This window comes from Seriola dumerili, unplaced genomic scaffold (assembly GCF_002260705.1).
Source record: "Seriola dumerili isolate Sdu_G_001 unplaced genomic scaffold, Sdu_1.0 BDQW01000068.1, whole genome shotgun sequence".
Classification (NCBI taxonomy): Eukaryota; Metazoa; Chordata; class Actinopteri; order Carangiformes; family Carangidae; genus Seriola; species Seriola dumerili.
Window position 1 is genome coordinate 9,059,089 of NW_019174323.1, and position 22,629 is coordinate 9,081,717.

General features: G+C 42.7%; 1 protein-coding gene across 1 annotated transcript; it reads left to right on the forward strand.

Moving 5' to 3' along the window:
- Nucleotides 1-4,178: 4,178 nt before the first annotated feature.
- Nucleotides 4,179-15,328, forward strand: med1 (mediator complex subunit 1). The gene is made up of 16 exons (XM_022743366.1): nucleotides 4,179-4,299; nucleotides 5,792-5,898; nucleotides 6,428-6,506; nucleotides 6,752-6,806; nucleotides 7,163-7,295; nucleotides 7,536-7,564; nucleotides 7,710-7,781; nucleotides 8,020-8,094; nucleotides 8,481-8,644; nucleotides 8,781-8,892; nucleotides 9,020-9,144; nucleotides 9,268-9,395; nucleotides 9,849-10,050; nucleotides 10,151-10,246; nucleotides 10,380-10,485; nucleotides 10,574-15,328. Exons 1-16 carry the CDS (start codon nucleotides 4,179-4,181, stop codon nucleotides 14,472-14,474), a joined length of 5,505 nt encoding a protein of 1,834 aa, XP_022599087.1. The 3' UTR covers nucleotides 14,475-15,328.
- Nucleotides 15,329-22,629: the final 7,301 nt, after the last annotated feature.

Genomic DNA, 22,629 nt, shown 5'->3' on the forward strand with positions numbered 1-22,629 from the left:
ACGTGTGTCTGTGTGTGTGTGTGTGTGTGTGTGTGTGTGTGTGTGTGTGTGTGTGTGTGTGTGTGTGTGTGTGTGTGTCTGTATGTGTGTGTGTGTGTTTAGTACACACGCACACACATGCCATTCGGACCGCCATGTGGAGTGTATGTGAGAGAGGTGGCGTTGCTAGGAGCACCAGGTTGTGTGCAGACAGTGGTAACAGAGTAGAGACGGCGGCAGCAGCAGCCTGGCAGTGGAGAAGAAAGGAGTGGAGCAATGCCAAGAAGATTCCCCCTGAGAGACTGTAGGAAGGAGAGAATGAAACAGACAGAGAGGGAGAGAAACATGGAGAGGGCACGCTGATATGATCCTGTGTTTTCAGCTGAATGCTACAACAGCAATTTACCAAGACAAACATCTAATGGGTAATGACTTGGATATAGGGTTAAGATATAGAGGGTCATTAAAAAAGAAAAAACCCCACTTATTCCAGCTTTGAGGGAAGGGGATATTATGGCATGGATGCAAGGAAATGGTGATGATGGAACAGCAGGAGGGGGAAGATGGCTTACAAGGTTGACTGGAGGGATGAGAAAGAGAGAGAGAGGGAGATTGAGACAATCTGTTGGGGCTCATGTTTGCCGTCCCTCCTCGTGTCACCCATCTATCAGATAAACTGTTTGCCTATTTCCAACCAGCCCACGTCACTTCCTCACCTCTGCGTGTTACCCCGCTGTGCCTCTCCCTTGTTTTCTATTTGTTGTCTCCTTGTCCAATTTCTCTCTTCCTTCTTCCTCCTGTGCTCTTCCTTCCCTTATTTTGTCTTTAAACGGGGAGTCGTGTGAACAGGCAATGCAAATGAGATGGTTATTACCCCACTGCTCATCAAGCCGCGCAGAAGAGACATTAATAGGCTGATGAATATGCATGTGAATTTGTTAATTAAGTTAATTATTCTGCTGAAAATGCATTCGTCTTCCAAGGACATCTTCCCCAGGATTTCAACCTGCTCCACTCATTAGACATGCGATATTTCATACACAGAGTGAGAAAGAGAGAGGGAGGCAGACAGTGGGAGGGAGAATGAAGGGGAGAGGAGACAATGCTGTTTTTGGAAAGTGGGTGCCATGAACAGTTGGGGTTGTAAAAGTATGGGGTAAAAATAATGTAGCTTAATGTCATCAGCGCTCGCAATGGGACGCACAGTAACTACCCATAATAACAAACCACATCCTGGTTTCTAGATATGGCACATTATTCCCAAAAAGCCCTTGCTGGAGTTGATACTTTCAGAGTTTTCAGCATCTTTTTTTTTGTGGTTGCTTCTACCTCACTGGTTACTTCTCCCTAATTGCTTATTAAAACCCTCTTAAATGAACTTTTTGTGCCAACTTTCCAACACATTAATTAATTGTTGTAGCCAATTAAGTGCCGTTGTGCAAATGAGCCTCATCACAAATGGTCCTATAGGGCCGACCCCTCCTTTCTCTCTCCCTCTCCCTCTCCCTCTGTCTCTTGCTCTTCCCTCCCTCCACCACCCTCCCAGCTACTCTTCCCAGCTGCCCTTGCACTTCAAGGCACTCGGTGCCAAAGAAGCAGAAACTGTGTCCTGCTAATGCTTCACGCTTTTCTGGACGTTTCCAGCCTTCAGGCTCACTGATCTCAAACTTGTATGACTGGTGAAAAGCAAAAGGCTCGGTTGATTCCTTTTGTTGGGCACTTTCATACAAGAGTCGGCTTGATGAAGCCCCTTGTAAACCAACCACCAAAGCATATAGCAAATCTGTTGTTTGCGTCGTCTGGTTAATTTGTCTTGCAGCCACGAATTGTGAAGGAGGCATGTATGCATCAAATAGGCTCTATCTTTACTCGCTGCAGGTAAAATGTGAGCTCACCTAGAGAGATGGTGTGAAAAGGAGGGTAGTCAACTTCAAAGCACTCAATAAGGTTGCCAAGCTGTTCACACATTGCTATCCCCTGTGTTAAAACTGGAAACATGCAGAAGAAATCAAATGTGTTCATACAGATGTTACACAGTCATCTCCTTCAACACCATAACACTGTGAAAAAGAAAAAAAAAAAAGTAACATCCATTTTGTTTTCCTTATGTGGGCCTATACGTGGGGAAGATGTATACTATCCCAGATACAGTGTCTATATGGAGGTGTTTGTGCACAGGTGCGTATGTGTGTCTATAACTATGCAGATCCATATATATATATATATATATATATATATATATATGTGTGACTATGGAAATATGCTCAAATGGGGGTATATTATATTTCCTTACTACAAAAAAGGAATGCACAGTAACCGGGCCTCTTCTGTTGTGGGATCAGCCGCTTACAGTCGTTTGTGACAGAGTAGTAATGTAAAAGATGTGCTGTTATCATCTTATTTTATAATGCAAAAACTCAGAGTAACAATCGGCCTAATCACAGAATGCATGCAGTGTGTGTCGCTAAATCTGATGGATAGATTGGTGTAAATTTCTGACATGACAGTCTTTTCCAAAGCTGTAGAAAAAAGTGTATAGTAATAATGTATAGTAGGCAAGATACCCTTTCTGGTAAATGTGTTCTTTTTATGAGAAGCTGTGGAATTTTTCAGCCTTTAGCTGAAATGATATTAACATTTCCACATCACAATGTTAACAACATGCAGTGACACCTCTTTCAGCACAGGGGCTGAACTTTCTTTTCTTCTCCTGTCATGTCTGGCTCTGCCCACTCTACTGCCATTCGGACGTGGCACTGATACACCCACCAGGAGGATTAGGGAAGCTTTAGCCACTGTGCCAGCCTCGCTCCCTGTGCCACCCCTTCCCTCGGCACAGAGGGGGGTCCCGCTTGGCATGGCAAGGTGAACTAGCCTCTGATTGATGGGCATGGTTTCAGCCTGCTACTGTGCTCCCCAAGGCCCGTGCCTCCCTTTCCTTTCTCCTACTGCTGTCTTGGCAGCGGTGCCCACCTTCTCTTCCATGCCAGGCAGCCAGCTAAAGCTCCTGGTGGGCACATCAATTACATAGCGGCACCTCCCCTCTTTTCTCATGTCTATCTGTGGGTCTGCCTACTGTCTCAGACGATGCCAATCTGGTCCCTCTCCATCTCCACCGCTGTCTATAGCTATCTCTTGTGTGTGTGTGTGTGTGTGTGTGTGTGTGTGTGTGTGTGTGTGTGTGTGTGTGTGTCTGTGTGGGTGTGTGTGCTTGAGGGTGTGTGTGTGGTTTTTAAACCCATGTTCACAAATATATTTTTGCATATGCACAAATGCACATGTATTCATGCACACACTCCTGCTCCCTCTCTTCTGCAGGTCATAATGGTTGGTGGGAAAATCCTCCCCAGAGAGCACTCATTGCCACAGGCTCAGCTGTACAATAGGCTCAGGTGTGTGTGTGTGTGTGTGTGTGTGTGTGTGGGTGTGTGTGTGTGTGTGTGTGGGTGTGTGTGTGTGTGTGTGTGGGTGTGTGTGTGTGTGTGTGTGGGTGTGTGTGTGTGTGTGTGTGTGTGTGTGTGTGGCATTTTCTGCAGTTTCTGCTTTTGCTGTTTAAAATATCTTTATCTACTGCTTAATTACCTATTGCTTCATGTGATTGTTTCATAGAAGAGGGCATAAAAAAGTAGAATTTGTAGGGAAAAACGATCACCACATTAAGGTGCTGCATTGTTCTGTTTTTGAAGACAATTAACATGATTATTTCAACCTTCCTTTGGATATTCGTGGTTAGTTGCTCTTGGCAAATCATGAATCATTTACTTGCGGTGATCGCACGCCATCTGGAGTCATAAACAGACCATTGACTTTAATTTAGGAAGTCCAGTCAAGAGATTTGGGTATTGGTTTTGTTTGAATAGAGACAAAAGCTATGTTTCCCCCTAAATTATGCTGCTAAATATTCAGAAATAATTGTGAGGATGTGCCAAATTACAGATCAAAGATTATGTTTTTTTAATTTTGTTTTATTTTTTAAGTCTAAATTAGTTACATAAGTAAATAAGTCTAAGAAATAAATTATTCTGAAGCTAAAGACGAAAGTCATCTGTCTGTAAAACATACTGAAGTGTGAAATGGAAAGAAATCCCCACAACGAAAGTGGGTTTGTCTTTCCCCTGCTCAGACTGTACGGATCCCCGGATGGTGAAGCGGGGAACCGAAGCGGGGAAACCGAAGTGGGTGAGCCGAAGTGGGTAACAATGGCGGCGGGGCCTGGTGTTTCAATGCAAAGCAGCAGCCCTGCAAGAGAACTTTCTATCTCGGTTCAGCAAGGAGGGAATCAGACTCATGGGGATCGGGCCAAAACCGAAGAGGTAACAGGTAAGAATATGACCCGTGTTTTACTACTGATTTTTGTTATTATAATGATCTAGCTTGCTGACGATGGCTAACAGCTAACTTAGCCGGCTGTGTAACACTAACGATTGCTCACTTAATACGTCTTTGACGTGTCTTTGACTTAACACGTCTTTAAGTGGGTGAGTTCACATGTATGTGGGCAAATTAAAAACTCAAGAACGATCGCCCGTGAATACATGTTGGTGGCTCTGAGCAGTGTTGTTTTTGGTAGAGTAGTAGCTAGCTCTCTGTAGTGGGCTAATAGCTAACGTTAGCAACTCGCTAACATCAACTTTGTAGGAACGCCAGCACTAATGTTAGGTATTTCACAAAATGTCTCTGAAAGTAATAATTGGCATCACATAGGTTTGCCTTATTTTGACTTGTTGTGTTGAACGAAAGGTGCAACCCGCTTATCTACCCGATATTAACTAGGAAACTGTAGCATCGCAGTAGCTAACTCTTCTGACAGTTTATAATAACAAAACATTAGCTTCTTTTTGGCCAGACACGGGTTGCTAATTCTCCTGTTTTTTGAGGGATGTCATGTGACTTGATTAATTAACATCTTATTTTACAATGCAAATTTATTTACCAAGTTTACGGAAGAACCATATAATTTGATACTAATGACAGATAAAATAGAGTGATCAGTTAGTACACTTCCAGTCTTTTGAAATTCTAAGGAAGAACAACCAAGATACTTTTATTCAGAAGGTAGTAAGTGAGGTAAACGTGCAAATGTGAATGTATTCAAAATAAACACTATAAATTAAGTATAAAGTTTACATTAATAAATATTAACTTGGGTTTAAATGGAGCAATTTCAACGAAACACTTAACACAACTATTTGAAATAACTTGCTCTAGTTTTTTACTTAATTGGCACCAAACTGTAGGGTTCTTTCCAAGAAACTACTAGGAAGTAAGGGACTTACTAATAGTCTTATTGACACCCTACCATTAATAATTTACTTAACTAATTTTATAAAAAAGACATTAATGTAAAACGTACTACTTGTGGGCTAATTAAAGAAAAGCTGTTCACTTGATTTGGCCTCACATTAAAAAAGCAGTAAACTTGCGTGACTTATTGTTCATCATATCTACCCTTAATTTTCATCACTTTGGAAAATTTTCCACATGTTCTTGTATACATATAATGTACATGTGTTCTGAGGTTGTTGGCTATTTGCTGTATACTTGTTTATTTTTGTTTCAGTGACATTTTGGGAAGTCCTGACACATAGTTATGATCATGTTGTTATAGCCTTAGTAGATATTCTGTAGAGATATGAGAGATGTTTTAAAATGGTGAATGTCAAGTACAAAGACGAATCGTTTTCACTATGTGTTGTTGGAGTTGCATGAGAAGAGATGGAATCAGTGTAGAGGTGTAGTGAGGCTTACAGCATCTCAAACAAGGAAATTAAATATGTTAAAAATACATTAATGTGTGTTACATCTTTTTCAGAAGCGGAAAAGCAGAGTCGCATGACCGCTCTGCTCGAGAGGCTTCATGCCAAACACAACGCTTCACGGCCATGGCAGGAGACCTGCAAAGTTGTGCGTCAGGCCATGGTGAGACAGAGACATGATTCAGTGAGAGAAAATAAAAAATAATCTGTTTGAATTCTCAAATGAGCACTTAAAAAAAAATTTTTTGTCATTATGGGTGGAACTCTTTCCCTGCATTGAAAATAAATAATCAGTTATTTGTCTTTTTAGTTGAGTATTAACATTTGAATTTGTGATTTTTAAAGTCCTTTGCCACAAACACAGATATAATATCCATAAAGACCCAGCAGTGCCAGCTAGACAGCCAGACAATCCCTCATCAGATCACATTAGTACCCACAAGAGAGACTCACTAACCAATTTAAAATACATTAAAGCAATTAATCACTGCATTGCACAAACAAGTTTTTACTTTAATAACTTATCTCCTAGGCCGGTGAAATTATAGTAATGACATTTAAATGTCTGACCTATTGTGCTGACTAAGCCAGTGGTGGAACAAACGTGAATATCAAATCTTGCTGATAAAAGACTTTTTTTTTTCTCTCAACTTCTCCCTTATTCCTCTGTTTTTCCTCATGATGTGTCCCAGGAGAAACGCGGTGCGATGAATGCCGCAGGTCACCAGCTCCTGCTCACCTGTCTGGAGACCCTGCAGAGAGCGCTGAAAGGTGAGACTCAAGGGCAGCATTTTCCATTAAAACATGTTACTTTCTTTCATTAGACAGGGGATCATAACTGTAACTGTTTAGACTTAAATGAACTGTTAAACATTCCAGGAAAATTCCAGTGGTACTGCCAGGCTGTTTTAGGGCAAACTCGTCTGTGGACAGAAGGAACACTAGGCAACAATTTTATGACATGGTTACATTACGTGATTTTAAAATTTCCCACTCATCTCTGCCTCCTCTTTCAGTGTCATCTCTGCCCTCCATGACAGATCGTCTAGAATCCATCGCTCGACAAAACATGTGAGTTCTTTCTCTTTTACTTGTTCTCTCGTACTCTAACCTGGTCTATGACTGATAGAGAGGGCCACCCTCAGTACAGGAAATTGAGGGGGATGAAAGGTGTTCAGTTGATAATTATTTTTTTCTAAATTCAGCAGAGAATTAACTGCTGATTGGGTTAACCTTAAAACATTGCAGGTTCTTATCATCTGAACTGTATTCCTTGCAATTATGCATTGTCGTAATTACTTGCTTGTCCAATACACTAAAACCATTTTTAAATGGACTAAATTGGAACAGATGAGTGGGTATTCCCGAAATTGAATGTGTTTTCTCTCTGTCTCAGTCATCTTCTTCTGTTTGTCTCACCTGCGCAGGCTGGGCTCTCACCTCAGCCCATCAGGGACAGAGTGCTACATCACATCGGACATGTTCTATGTGGAAGTGCAGCTGGACACCACTGGCCAGCTAGTGGATGTCAAGGTGGCTCATCAGGGAGAAAACCCCACGGTCAGTCTACTCTAACTTCCATATTTCTCCATAAGGCTCATGAGTCAAAGCTTGGTCATTGCTTACCATGAATTTTATACTAGCTTACCACATTACCACAAGAATTTCTCTTAGTCTTTGTCCTTGAAGAGAAGTTGACTACCTTTCCGCCCTTCAATTTATTTTCATTCATCCACCTTTAGTAAAGGCGTTGTCAATGAGTGTATTAAATCCTTATTTTCTTTATTTTGTTGGCTACAGAGTTGTCCCGAGCTGATTCAGCATCTAAGGTGAGTAGAAACCGCACACTTTACTGTACACTCCCATCTGATACACAGACTTCAGTGTTGAATTTCTTAGTTGTATTTTGTGGACTAATGCTGGCGTCTGTGAGAAATACTTGTCTCAACCACCTCTTCTCCTGCTTCTCATCAGGGAAAAGAACTTTGAAGAGTTCTCCAAACATCTGAAGGGACTGGTCGGCCTATACAAGCTCCCTGGGGACAAGTAAGTGGACTTTTGTTTTTTTTTACACAAATGATAGATTGACTTGATGGTGAACCCATCGATTCCATGAAAGGAAAATTGAACATCTCTCTCCTTCACCTTTGTGTGAAAATGTGAATCCCCAGAAGACCCAATCAAAGACGAGTTCTTTTATAAGACACAGATGCCACGTATCTTTATGCTTGTTATTGTTTTTGTATCCGTTATAGCTAATTACCCTTCTTTGCTTCTGTTCCAGTAAGCTGAAAACCAAGATGTATATAGCGCTGCAGTCTTTGGAGCTTGATCTCACCAAGATGATGCACATGTTTAGGTAAGTTCACAAAATCTCTTTTTGTTACCTTGCACATCAGCCTTAGTATCGTGTGGGATATGATGTCATGCTATGGGCTAATGAAGCTAACAGTAAATGTACATTTTTTAATATCATTTGATTGTTGAAGGAGCACTGTGATCATTCACAGTTATGTAAGGAAGAGAGACCTAATCAGAGTATTAAAGGTAAACTTAGGAGAGGTAGCAAGGGTGGAACTGTTCATTTTTGAGGATTTAATATTAAAAGAATGTATCCTATGTAATAAATCAGTACACTACGTAAAATATAAATTTACTTAACTCGTAGTATCAATTAAAAATTTGGAGTAAAAAGCCAACTTTGAGCATTTCTCGAATGATTTGTAATTGATGTGTCTTTTCTAGGTTAGCAACCAATGCAAATACAGTGGAGACTATTCTTCATGGCAGTGTGGGTTTGCTGACAGCCAGGAGTGGTGGCCATCTTGTTACTCTTCAGTGTTATGTGTCCCCTTATGACATATTTGAAGAGGGAACAGGCACACAGCTCAACTTAACAGACAACAATGGTAAGTGCGTGGATGACATGGACGACAAGCGTCCACAGGAGCAAAGGAATATCCACCAGCCACTAGCCATGTGATTTGCTGAGGGATTGCAGTTATCCTTGTGTGACCTCTGGCACTTTTTTTTTTTTTTTTGCAGTTCCGCGCTCTCTGGGTGTCAGTGTCTCCGTGACAATCGAGGGAACCTCCGCCATTTACAAGCTCCCAATCGCTCCACTCATCACTGGATCCCACCCAGTGGACAACAAGGGGTAAGAAAGTGTAGCACACCTGTCAGAGAACCTATCAATCATGTGCAGGTTATGTTAGCGGTCCTATCGCAGAGCTAGTTGAGAAAAAAGGGAGACAACTGATGATTTTACTTTCGGTGCATTTCAGGACACCGTCCTTTTCCACTGTGACTAACTCCAACTGCGTGGACCTGCCAGCTTGTTTTTTCCTCAAGATGAACCGCCCCATGCCTTTTTCACTGTCCTTTATTCAGAGGATGGGAAATGCTACTTGTGAGTGCATCACAGGAACACTGTATTCTTAATTCATAAATATGTCCTTAGATGACTGACTGACTTTTTTTTTTTTTTTTTTTTGTGATGATTTAAACTTAAACCTCTTTTTTTCCCCCCCAGCGATCCCAGTGTTTGAGACCTCACCCAGCCTCTCACCTCTTTACCAGTTAATTGTCCAGAGCCAGCTCCAGCTCTTGGAGGAGGGCAGCTCCACACCGCCGCCTTCACATAATATGCACTTCTATTCTGTGAGCAGACACACACAAGCACTTTATGGTTATGTGATTGTTCAGTGGTTAGAGCAATGTTATACAGGCCGTAAAAGGCCAACCTTTTCTCTTTTTCTTTTCATTGCTTTTCTCGTAATTTTGGTCACTCATTGGAACTTTAACCTGCTCTGTTTTGGGCTTATTGTTAGTTACGTTAAATTCAGTATAATTATTTCATTATTACATTTATAACCTGTCAATTATTGTGAGAGCGTCTTCATCAGGATTACTATCACAGCAATTCTCTGCATACTGCCCTTTGTTCTGCTTTCTGTTTATGAGTGACACCACTACTCTACTTCTCTCTGCTGTCTTGTTATGTAATGGTGTTTTAATGCTGCTTTTCTGATTAAGTAAAAAAAAAAAAAAAAGCATATGCATGCACACACACAAAAAAAAAAGTCTTTATTTATTGTCTTCATTCTCTCACAGGTGTTGCCAGATCAGCAGCACTGTTATTTTCTGAATGGTGATGCCCCGGTGCAAGACGGTCGTTCCCTCCAAGGAGCGCTGGTGTCTAAGATCCCCTTTCGCCACCCAGGACAAGTGCCAGTCCTGTTGGATATCATCCGGCACCAGGCAGCCTATAACACTTTGATTGGCAGCTGTGTTAAACGAACTTCCATCAAAGAAGGTGAGCATCTGGCTTCTGATTTGTTGGCTATTGTATTTTTTTTTTTTTTTTTTTTTTTGGTGGCAAGTTTAGCATTTCTGCTGTTGCCCCCCCCCCCCAGACAGTGCAGGCCTGCTGCAGTTTGAAGTATGCCCTCTCACCGACTCGAGTTTCAGCGTCTCTTTCCAGCATCCAGTCAATGAATCGCTAGTCTGTGGTGAGCGCTCACGTTTGCTACATCTCAGTAATCCATGATATATAGATACTAATGCGAGTCCTAGTGATGTCACAGTCAAGTTTCAGTGACAGTCTGTGGCTAATCAGCCCCCTTTTTTCCACTTGACCCCTAGTGGTGATGGAGGTGATTGACTCCAGACAGGTATCCTGCAAACTATATAAAGGACTGTCAGATGCTCTGATCTGCACTGATGAATTCATCACCAAAGTGGTCCAGAGGTGAGATTGTTATTTCCCTCTGAATGCATACATTTGGACAATATGTTTTCCAGTAGTAATGTAGGAAATTGTGTCCTCCCTCCCCTAGATGCATGTCCATCCCTGTTACCATGCGGGCCATTCGGAGGAAAGCAGAGACCATCCAGGCAGACACTCCAGCCCTCTCACTAATTGCACAGACGGTGGAGATCATGGTGAAGAATAATCTGCCACCCTCTGGTAGTCCCACCTACAACATGGCAGCAGGTGATGGCACTAACCCAATGGGGCTGCCTGGGCTCACAGGGGGCAACACACCCACAGGAGGACCCCCCGGGGGACCAAATTTTACAGGTCCGATTACTTCTCTGTTTGGAATTTCCCGAACGGAGAGGCAGGGCCAAGGAGGAGAGTGCCTAACCCAAGGAGGGGTGGCTGGGCAGCAACAGTTGCAGCAACAGCATCAGCAACAACAGCAAGGTCAGGGCCATACTGATGACTACAACAAAGTCACCCAGAATCCCATACTCACAAGTCTATTACAGATAACTGGAAGTGTGGGTTCCAGTCCCAGCTCCCAGAATGCACCACCTCCCCACCAAACTCCACCGCCAACATCATCCCCTGCCAGCAACACCAAGAATCATCCTATGTTGATGAATTTGTTGAAAGACAACCCCACCCAAGATTTCGCTACACTGTATGGTTCTAGTCCATTAGAGAGGCAAAATTCTTCATCTGGCTCCCCACGGACAGAAGGCATGAGTGGAAACTGCCCTGGAGGTAGCACAAAAGGAAAGAAAAAGCGCCCACGGACGTCAGAAAAGGGTGGCGTGTTGCCTGGCACTGCTCCAGGTGGTGGTTTAGGCATGAAATCTCAACAAGCATCTTCCATGCCGCAGCACCACCAGCACCATCCAGTCACGCATGAAGATGATTTCCACCGTGAGCTCCTCTCTATGGATGTGGATGCTCAAAATTCTATCTTTGATGTAAACCTGACTGGTGATGGCTTAGACACGCCCCATAGTATCACACCAGCACCTAGCCAATGTGGAACACCACCCTCCGGCCCCGGCATGCCTTATTCACAGTCTCATGTCCAGTCTCAGCAACAGCAACCACCAGGTACCGTACCACCTCGCATGGTCCGCCTCTCTAGCTCTGATAGCATTGGACCTGATATCACAGAAATCTTGTCAGATTTGCCTGAGCAGACAGGCAAAGGCAGTGGTGGCAGCCATGGGCAGCATCCCATGGGCAGTGGTGGGGAGGATGGAGGCCCCCTAGGTACTCCCATTCGTGACTCCTCCAGTTCAGGCCAGGGCAGCGCAGTGTTTGACTCAGCAGACATTTTCAATACCAACAGCAATGAGAATCCTTTCACGGACGCTGCTGATCTGATTGCTGAGGCAGCTGCAACTGCTGCCACTCCCACCAGCGATTCCTCTTCCACCAACTTTTTCCCTGACGCTGCCGACTTCAACCCGGACCTCCTGACCTCAGGCCATACCTTCTCGCAGAATTACTTCGATGACAGCTCTCCAAGCGCCGATGCAGACATGGACCTGGTCAAGGGTTTTGGGGGAGGCAGCCAGCAAAACACTCCATCAGGAACGCCTCAGAATCCCACTCCACATGGGCAGAGCACCCCAGAGCCCTCACTGAAGGACCCTTTTGATATGGGAATAGTTTTTGGAGGCAACAGTGGTGGTGGTAAACCACTTCTGGGGCAGGCTCCCGATTTGGGAGACGCACATGGCGGAGGGTCCCAGAGCCCCCTCATGATGGGCCTCGGAGCGGCTTGCGGTGACTTTAAAAGTGCAGAACCCAAAGTTAAACAGCAACAGGGACTCATGCGGCCAAAGGATGAGAATGGGGGTAGCGGAGGGAGCAGTTCTGGGATGGGAATGGGGAGCAGTTCAACAGAGGGCAAACAGGTCAAACGTAGCAGGACCCCATCCAGTGAGGGAAAGTCTAAAGATAAGCCTCCCAAACGCAAAAAGCTGGACCCTGATGGAAAGTCGCCCTCTCACAGCTCAGGGGGACGACCATACACACCTCCTAGTGGTGGCTCAGGCTCTGGGGGAAGTATAAGTGGAGGAGGCTCCAAGTCCCCTGGTAGTTCAGGACGTTCACAAACGCCTCCGGGTGGTGCCACACCTCCGATTCCCAAAATCACAATTCAGATCCCAAAAGGGACCATAACTGGGGGGAAGACTTCATCCCATAGTGTATACACCTCCAGCAGCTCAGCCACAAGCAGCACAGGAGGAACAGGGGGAACCAGCAGCAGCAAAAGCCATCATTCTCACTCATCTTCCTCAGGGAAGATTAAGTCCAAAGAAGGCTCCATGACACAAGGCAACAGCTCCAAGCCAGGAAGTGCCGGAGTAGGGGGTGGTGGTGGGCCATCCCAGTCTAAAGGCTCCTCCCAAGGAATGGGTGTTGGGAAACCCGGATCCTCCCCCATCACTAAACATGGACTGTCTGGACCTGGAGGTAGTGGAGGTGGGATTGGAAGTAGTAATAAAATTAAACCTCAAGGAGGGAAGCCTTCTGGGTCTCTTATGAATCCAAACATAAAACCCAACATCTCCCCTTCTCACTCCCGCTCCAGTAGCTCTGGTGACAAATTGTCCTCCCCTATGAAAATGCAGCAGTCCCAGGTTCCAGGAACCCCTCCTTCTTCCAAGGCTAAATCACCAATGGGCTCAGGAGGTGGCAGTTCAGGAGGGTCCAAGTCTTCTTCTGGTGGAGGCATGAGCTCCCAGAAGCCAATGGGTGGGGGCTCCTCCTCTGGTTCCACATCGTCCTCATCATCCTCCAGCTCCTCCTCTTCATCTGGTTCAATGACTTTCTCGGGAGGATCCCAGTCTCAGTATGGTAGTGGAGGAGGTGGAAGTGGAGGGGGTGGAGGAGGGGGAGGCAGTGGAAGTGGAGGCAGTGGTGGAGGGGGAGGAGGTGGAGGAAGTGGGGGTGGAGGTGGAAGCAGTGGAGGGGCTGGTCAAAACAATGCAAATAACCCCAATGCCAAAGGGAAGTCTCCCAGTAGAAACAAGAAGCCCTCTCTTACGGCAGTCATAGACAAACTGAAGAGTGTAGGCGGAGGCGGAGTGGGGGAGGATGGGTGTGAGGCTGGGCCACCAGTGGGGGGAACTGGTTCCTCTGCCCCTGGTGGTGGTCCTGGAAATGTTCCCAGTAGTGGACCTTCAAACATGGGTCCTTCCAAGCATGCCTCGTCCTCCCAAAGTGGGGAGTATAAGCGGGAAAAATCTGATAAAGAGGCAAAAGCAAAAGTGTCTGTTTCTGGAGGGAACAGTGGTGATAAAAAGCTGATGGACCCAAAAACAGGAGGGGTAAGCACGACTGGTCTGGCCAAAATTATCATTAGCAAACCAGATGGTGGCTCACCAAGCATCAAGGCCAAAGTGACCCTTCAGAAAGCAGGGGAGGGATCTGGTGACTCTATGCGTCCCCAAATTTCTAGCCTCAAAGCATCCCCCCTTTTCAGCGGCTCAACTCCCAAGCATGACCGCTCCTCCCCAAGCCACAGCCGCTCACCAGGATACACACCGCTCAACCACGACAGTGAGAGCGAGTCAGGCAGCAGCTCTGTGGCCGAGAAGTCCCACCAGAACAGCCCCAGCTCAGACGACGACCAGACCATGCGCCCGCTTCCCCCCCAGGACTACATGAGCTCCATTCCCCTCAGCTCAGGGGAGAAGCACAAGAAACACAAGAAAGAGAAGAAGAAGCAGAAGGAGAGGGAACGGGAGAGGGACAGAGACCGAGAAAGGGAAAGGGACAAAGAGAAAAAGAAGTCATCAATGTCCATGGGGCCGTCCTCGCATCCAATTAAAGCAGACAGTTGGTCTCGGTCACCCATCTCGGCTTCAGATTCATCTTTGTCTATGCTGGGCTCAGAGCGTCCATCCCGGCCCAGTCCAATGTATATGAGAAATGAAGATGATGACCTCATGGACTCGGCCCTCACTGGCAACCTTTAACTTTATTTAGAAACTCTCTTTATTTTAGTCTGTCGTCACATTTTTAACACAAGCCTTTTACATACAAATCAAACTTCTATTTATTTAAATCAAGCCACACATTGAAACTGGATATAAGAGTATTGTGGCTGTTTGAATGATCATTGACCTGTTAAAGCTGTATTTTAATGTTATATTTTACTGTTCGAGTGTCAGTGTATAATGTTGCCACACTGTAATCCAAATCCACCTCAGAATACCAACTTCCTTAAGACTTATTAAGGAAATGGCTTTAAACAGTATATTTTTGGAAAGATTGACATTATTTTTGTTTTTCCTGTGACGTCAGAACGTCTTTACTGTCAGTAAATTTTGCTTTTCACATTTAATACATCAGTCACTGTTCATACGTCATCGTTGTTCATACCAGAATGCCACTTATACTGTATGTTGTCAGAATAAGTATGATGTCTGTTTAAAAAACAAAAACAAAACAAAGTATTGTAAAGCAAGAAGGGTACAGTGTTCAGTTGCCTTGTTTTTTCAGATGTAACGGGGAATTTTTAGATTTTGATACATTTTAAACTGTTGATGTGTAAATTAGTGTAGGTAAAGAGCGCCACAGATTGTGATGATAATGGGGGAAAGATACATGCTGGTAATTTTTTAACTGTAGAAGTTTTGGAAGTTTGAAATAAACATTTCACTTCTGGAAAATGTTCCCTGGTAAATTTCTATCTTTTAGCAAACGTTTTTCTGTGATTCATATGTCGGGCAAGATGAGTGATCAGTGTGAGGGCGACTCCAGTAGTAATAAGGAAGGATTCTCATCTCTAATTATGGGCTAAATAAATTTCCTATTTATGTATAATTTCACTTCCTAACTGTTACATGAATAAGTAGAGATCTGAAGTACTTTTTCCCCCAGCCTAGCTGTCTGCAGCCGAGCTATGAAGTTACACTAGATGGCAGCAGTGTATCAGGCTGCCCAATGCCTGTTAGCAAAATTACATGGTGCTTTGTAATGAGTTGCACAGTCCCAGAGGTAATACTTGGAGGTTAAATTAAATTTCACGCCTTTATTCACCGGTGTTACAGAAGCAGCTTTGTGAATCATGATGCAGCAAGAGGGACCAAACAGGCAAAGGTCGAAAAAACATCATTTAAGATGGTTTCAAGAAATGTCGTCAATGAAAATAAAAATTAGATTTATAAACAATTGTAAGTCCTCAATGTACCATCCAGACAGAGATAACAAATGAGTAGATCAGAAAATCATTTTCTTATTGAAAAGATTTAAAAGTAACCAATGTTACAAATACAAATGTGACTCTTATTAAGTTGAATAGCAGTTAGCTGCATGTCACAGAGGCCCTTTGATATCTAAATCCTCAAAGCTACATGAGACAATTAATAGATGACATGAAAATGTAAAACAAAGAAAAAGCAGCAACAAAGAGCACTTACAACTTTAACCGATAAGTATATGATGGATGTATACAGTGTGCAGGGGATGGGCAGGCCACATAATGTGACCAACTTTAATAGCAGTGTTTTCAATTGTGATATATTGTTATATTCTTTGGTATTAGCTGTTTTTAAATATTGTTAATTACTTTTGGTTGCATCATTAAAGGATAATGGCCGTTCTGAAGCTCAGGAGTGAATATTAAATGCAAGGTGTGAAATCAATAACATGTATTCCTGTGTAGACAGAAGAAAGAAAGACATAATAACCTTTGTCCACCTTCATGTCCGAAATGACAACACATCAAAACAAATGTGGCTCCAAGCCTCCCCGTCAGCTGATCTTTTGACCCATAACCTCCCTTTTTTCCAGCCCTGCCGACTTGGCTACTTTTTCCCCCCCAGAAGCCCCTGCTAAACTGCCTATGAACGAAGTCTCTTAATGATAAAAAAAAAAAAAAATCTATTACGGAGTCCATTTCTCTGAAGAAACGTGACACTCAGCTGAAACGGCGCAAGTGTTATCATCAACCATGTGCACTTTAATAGGCAGGTGCTTGCTGAGGGCAGCTGCTTTGTAGTTGGTTCGCTTCCCATTCCCATCAGTGTCCCGAAGGGCCCAGCTGAAGGGCCTCTAGGGGAGGTCATCTAACCCTTTGTACTGTATGTACTAACTCACCCTGAGGATGGATGCAGAAAAGTGTCATATTCAGCTAAATAGTATACGACAACACTGCAGGAGGTTGCTTGAATGTCATCGCTGCTGCCACTGAGCTGCAGCACAGTCTGCACCTCAAGTCACCCAGAAAAGAAACGTCCCCCTCTTTTTATTTACATCTTTTTCCTTATGACTGGTATAAATTGAACTCTTGTGTTTTCATGACTACATCATTATTATCTGAGGCTGCTTTGATCTGTTGGTGTTAGTAATGAGAACTGCATATATTCCTTTGTTTGCCAAAAAGTCACGTGCTGTGTAAAAACAAATACTACTAATGAAGAGTATATGAAAAACAGGCAGTTTTCTGCATCGGTATCTGAAGTGTCATTGGTTGAAAATTACATTTAAGAGATAATTATTAGAAAATTTGGGAAAAGTTATGAAGCTGTGACAGAACAAACTGAACTTTAGGGTTAATAAGCCAATAGATTCACTTTACTGGCACACTAATATATTGTAGGCTATGCACTTTTATTTCATCTCTTACACACTATTCTCAGTTTCTCCTGCCTTCAATCCATTTTTACAGAAGTTGTAATAAACATAAAGTTTTTTGCATGTGCATGTACAGCCTTAAATGGTGCATGAAAAGGATGCAACTCACAGTGAAATCTGAATTCCAATATGAATCAATTTAGTCACATCTGATTGGCTTACATTAAAACGATAGCAGGATGTCGATTTTAGCTACTTTGGGTCCTTTAATTATTAAAAATGTATGGATATTTCATTTTTAAAGGAAGGGACAAGTCTGCTTTAGGTGACTCAGGACTAACCTTCGTCTTATGGTCTTATAGACTGATTCCTTAAAGTCTTTTCCACACAAGGACATACTTAGCTACTACCAAGCACTTCATTACAATCAATGTGCTTATTTCTGCCAGGCCTTTCCAACCAATTTGTCAAATGGCAGGAAAATAAAAGAAAGCCTGAGACCGCAAACTCCTCTCCTCATCTCTCCGTTCCGCAGCTCCTTGACTCTCTGCTCCCTGTCAACCTTTTCAAACTGCTGATCTGTGCTCTTCTTCAGCACAGCTAATTTCTCTATTGTCGACCCTGCCACTCAAACTTTTTGCCTGGCTCCAAACTCAGTCATACTGCTTGGAATACATCCACATTATTCTTTTTTTCTTTTCTTTTTTGTCATCCTTTCATCCTGCGCGTACTCTTTCATCATTCCTCAAACACAAGCCTGAGACAGGGTGACTCTGTGATGTTACCTGAGCCGTTTCAGATCTGGTCAGCTGACATAAATACTGCTTATTTTTTTAATAAACAACTTCGATTTCCTCTATATAAAGTCTGATTGTTCTCAGCATGGGTAGTCACTTTCTTGCATGTGCTCTCGACAGAAATAATTTAAAGTCCTGACATTTTCAAATTTCGTCGCAGAGTACCACCCAAAATCTGGGTGGAGAGTAAACTGTTTATTTCTATTTAAATCAGCTTGAACATATTTTTAACCGGGTTAGCAGCACAGTTTTATAGATGGTTATGTTGGTCTGAAATATCTCAACAACTATTAGATGAATCACGACTTTGGTGATTACCTGACCTTTCATCTAGTGCCACCATAAGGTTTATATGACCAGATATATTTGTGAAACTTTTTTCTATCAGCCTCAGTTGTACTTTGTTAGCAAACAATAGCATGCTAATAGGTCAGATAATAAACCTGGTAAATATAAGTATAATATGAATATAATAATAATATGTTGCGTAGCATCAGCATGTTAACATTTACAATGTGACCACGTTGGCATGCTGACATTAGCATTACCTCAGAGAACCATTGTACAAATAGAGTAGGCTACATCCTCACAGTGCTGCTAGCATGGATGTCTCCTGATCTAGTTTCTATATCTGTTTTTTTCCCCCCTTTTTAAAGCCATCAGGTTGTCATTAAAACCAGAACACTACCTGCCAAAGGTTATTGTAGGAGCCATGTATTTTCTTTGTGTGCTATTCCTCCGAGCAGTAGGGGGGTGTATGTGTATGCTTAAGCCCGAGGCTGTCCACCGGAAAATTTAAGCCACAAGGCAGTAAACACAGGTGTTGCTCGTTGTAAAGAAGAAAACAGTTTTTGACTGTTCTCTGAGAACTTCATGGCTGTTTTTTTTTGTTTAACTTTGTATACAAATCTAATAAGACATTATGGACATTGCAGTAAGTAAATGCATCTTGATACAAAGCATTGCTAAGGACTGGATATCATTATTGCGAGTACACATCTAAACAATTAGAGTTTTAGTGAGCAGCCGGCAGCGGGTACAGTCTAGGACTTAGTCACTACTGTTATTTGTTGGTTGCAATAGCTAATCTGTCCATTTTTCAGTTGTCATTTGCTTACTTGTTGCTCTTGTGTGAAATCCTCTGTGGCAGCAGAGAGAACATGCTGGAACTTGAAGTACTCAGATTCAATTTCACTTCTTACTCCATCATTATTCTTTTCCTTTTAATCTAACCACCGATTCCCACCTCTTCTCCCCTCATTTGATATCTTCTGGTTTCTCTTTCTTTTACTATCTCTTCCTTGCCCGCCTCTTTCTCCAGTGGCAGCTCCACATCTTCCCCACAGGTTAGTTTCGAACTCTTCTCTGTCTTCATAGACATAGGAACAAGTTGGCTATATAATAAGGTGCAGCCATGCTCATCAGTTTCGCTAGGTAGTGTGTGTTACAATCTCATTACTTTTCCAATCATTAAGTTATTGGGGTGTCGAGATTTATTACTTTTCCGGCATGTGAGCTACAAAAGATGCAGACAGCGAGTTGAGTTCAGCAGATTGCCGTCTCCCCTTCGGCACATAGGGAAGGGCGGCAGTTCATGACTGCTGATGAGCTGTATAGCATGGAAATAACCTCCCAGCTTATCCTGTAGATAAGCAAGCAAGAGGGGGGCAGTCATTTGCCAGTTAGTTAAGCTTTATAGCTGCACACAGTCAGCATCAGGGAGGCAAAGGAGGGAGAGGGGGAGGAGAAGAGGGGTGAAAAGAGGAGGAAGTAAGAATAAAGGCAAAGGAAGGAGGGAGGAGAAGAGAGCATAGATGTATTTTCAGCCTGAGAGTGCTGCATCCTTAAGTAAGGATATTATTATAGCATGAGAGCCACAGACATACTCCAGCTTATGCTCTCTGGAGTACAGCAGCAGCTTACAGCATGAAGGCACGTTTCATCCTCACTCGATGGTTGCCGTCTGAGTGAGTGGGGTTTTCAATTAAATAACAATTTTCTTGGTTTCGCTCTCCGCAATGGTAGAAATGCAACGGTGTCACTGTGCCACTAATTGTGTATTTTTACGTGTGCGTGGTCATGTCGATCAGCATCAGCCACTGAGTAATCCTTTCAGTTCCATCAGCAGTTTGCAATTTCACTTTCACTCTGAAGTTCCAGCGTTAACTGACCCCTTCATGACCTCACTTGCTTTGTGGGTACAGTTTCCGGTCGTGTGGCATTGCAGGTCTTTCTTAAAATGCTGCACTGAGGCAAATTCCCCTAACGGTATCAAACTTTAAAGTTATGCAGAGGCAAAGTGAAGGAAGTGGCTGCAAAACTGAATTGCGTGCGAAACGTCAGCAAAACTGAAGGAAGTGAAGGTCTACCTAAGTTCATGGCTGTGATGTGTCAACAAGGCAAATTCCTTGTATGTGAAAAACCTACTCGCCAATAAACCTGAGTCTGATTCCGACTTTAAGCCTTTTCCTTTGAGCATTTTGTAATTAAAACCACTGCAAGAGTTGCTTCACGTGTGTAATACGAACGGACACTTACATGCATGTCCAGTCACGAGCTATATATTACCTCAGTTGGAGAAATGCAGCATCTCCCTCCATATCTAAACCAAAATTGAAAAGTCGTTTAAACTGAAGGGCGATAGCATTTGTGCCAGGGTGGGTCGTTTGGCCTGTGTCCTCCACTCGTTTCTCCTGTCAGTAGCTGTTTCTCTGCATAATGATATGTCTGTAAGGCTATCTGTAGCACTCATTAAAAAGAAATGGGAGGCTATTGTCCTTATAATCCCTGTGGGGCCGGGGTGTGAGTCAGCGAATGGCAGTGCCAACCCCTTTTGGCATGTTGAACACAAACCCCAATGTCATTCTGGCCAACTGCCCATCCTCTCTGCCTATCCCTCTCTTTTTCCATCTCTCTCGCGGAATCATTGCTGCTGATAATCCATCTTTTTTCCAATGACTCTCCGAAAAAACATCTCTGTATATAACTCATGCAGACACTTATTGGGGTGTACTGTGAGGGTGTTGCTCCGTCCTGGGTTTATATAGACTATATTTTTCTTTATGGGACAACATCTCCCAAGAGTCTAATATATTACTTTTTAGAGGATTTCAGTTTTGATGTAACAGCATCTTGAAATGTAGCGCTGTTATAAACTTGCTTTAAAGGTGTCACTCTTTTTTTTTTTTTTTTATAGACATATTAAGCCTTGAGACTTTTCTGCTTGCCACTGCCTTTTACAATATCTAATTTGGGATTATTTATTTACACCTCGCATTTCATTTTTTAAAATTCTACTGTTTAATCAGTTTTAATCGACTCAATTTTATTTTTATGTCCTATTTTGTTTTACTCTTTTAAATCCTATTTAAATCAGTCTTTTTGTATTCCCTTGTGTTTCTTGTCTTTATGCCTTTTATGTCTTATGTAAAGCACTTTGAATTTGCATTTCTGGATATGGTTCCTAACCCCCAGGCAACCAGTGGTTTATATCCATTTCACTACAATATGAAAATTTACTTACTTACTTAAAACGTACTTGACACAGATTCATAATCTATGAATATTTTGTCTCTTTTTTTTATTGTTAATGTTGTTGTGTGTCATTGCAGTTAACAGAAGGAACTATTTCTGTGTCCAAGTGCTAAACCAAAATTAAGTGCAAAATCAGCTCAAAGCAAGATGCTGCTCAGAAGGTGGATTCAATCGAAAACCTTTGGAAAGGGTTCAGTAATGTGAAAGATATGTAGTTTTTTTTTGTAATGGGCTAAAAAATACAAACATTAGTGTGGAGCTATAAGTAATGACTGGCTTTGACCTGACATTATCCTGAAATTGAGAGTGTTCCACATCCACTCATAAACACTTTTCTTCTCTCAAAAATCATATATCTACCACTTGCACGCACAAATTCATGTGAAGTAGCTGTAGACATTTATAAGAGCAAAATCTCTTCAACGTGTGTTTTTCTATTGTATCGTCCAAAATGAGCGGGAGAGTGATTGTAATTGTTAATGTGGTGAATGTTCACTTAGATACAGCCTTGTTTAGTATGAAGAGATGCCATTTTGCTATTGTGAACAGTTTTCTCTTTTGAATGCATTCATTCCATAACCTTGATCCTAAACCTGTAAAGCAGCGAGGACCAAACCAAGAGGGTTGAATTTTTCTCACAAGAAGAGAAAAACAGCAATATGTGTATTTGTAGGCACTTAAAACTCTCTCATAGCATTCACCAAAACTATGACAAAAACTATGACAAACAGCCATATGTTCAGGCACACACACACACACACACACACACACACACCGTCAGACACCGACAGTCTGTGAAAAGACAACACTTGGCGCAGCACAATCTGCCTCTGGAGCTAAATATAGCCGTCACATTTGTTAGGCAAATTGTTTTGACTGTGGCTCTGCGACTGAATCTGGTTTTCTGTCCCATTTGTGTCAAAAATCTGCAAGAACTTTACGTGCATTAGTAAAAACTATATCTCCCTCTGAAGTGTAGCAGAACAACACAAAATGGAAACAAATGGAACAAAGCACAAATGCTCCGAAACTGTACTGAAGTAAAATGTGTTAAATACTGTACTATACTGTACCAACATTGATAACTTTCCACCTGTTTGTGAACACTGGCATTTTGTGTGACTTCATTCCTCCAGCAACACCATGAATTACCATTGAAATTACCATGAAACTGAGACTGTATACTTGAAACCAGCAAGTCAAAGGTGTCCAGTACTACATT

Bases quoted from the DNA above. Each gene is read 5' to 3' on its own strand.
- med1 (XM_022743366.1), top strand. From the start codon at position 4,179: ATGGCGGCGGGGCCTGGTGTTTCAATGCAAAGCAGCAGCCCTGCAAGA. The intron at 5,899-6,427 runs GTGAGACAGAGA...GATGTGTCCCAG, and splicing joins AAGTTGTGCGTCAGGCCATG to GAGAAACGCGGTGCGATGAA. The intron at 9,396-9,848 runs GTGAGCAGACAC...ATTCTCTCACAG, and splicing joins ATAATATGCACTTCTATTCT to GTGTTGCCAGATCAGCAGCA.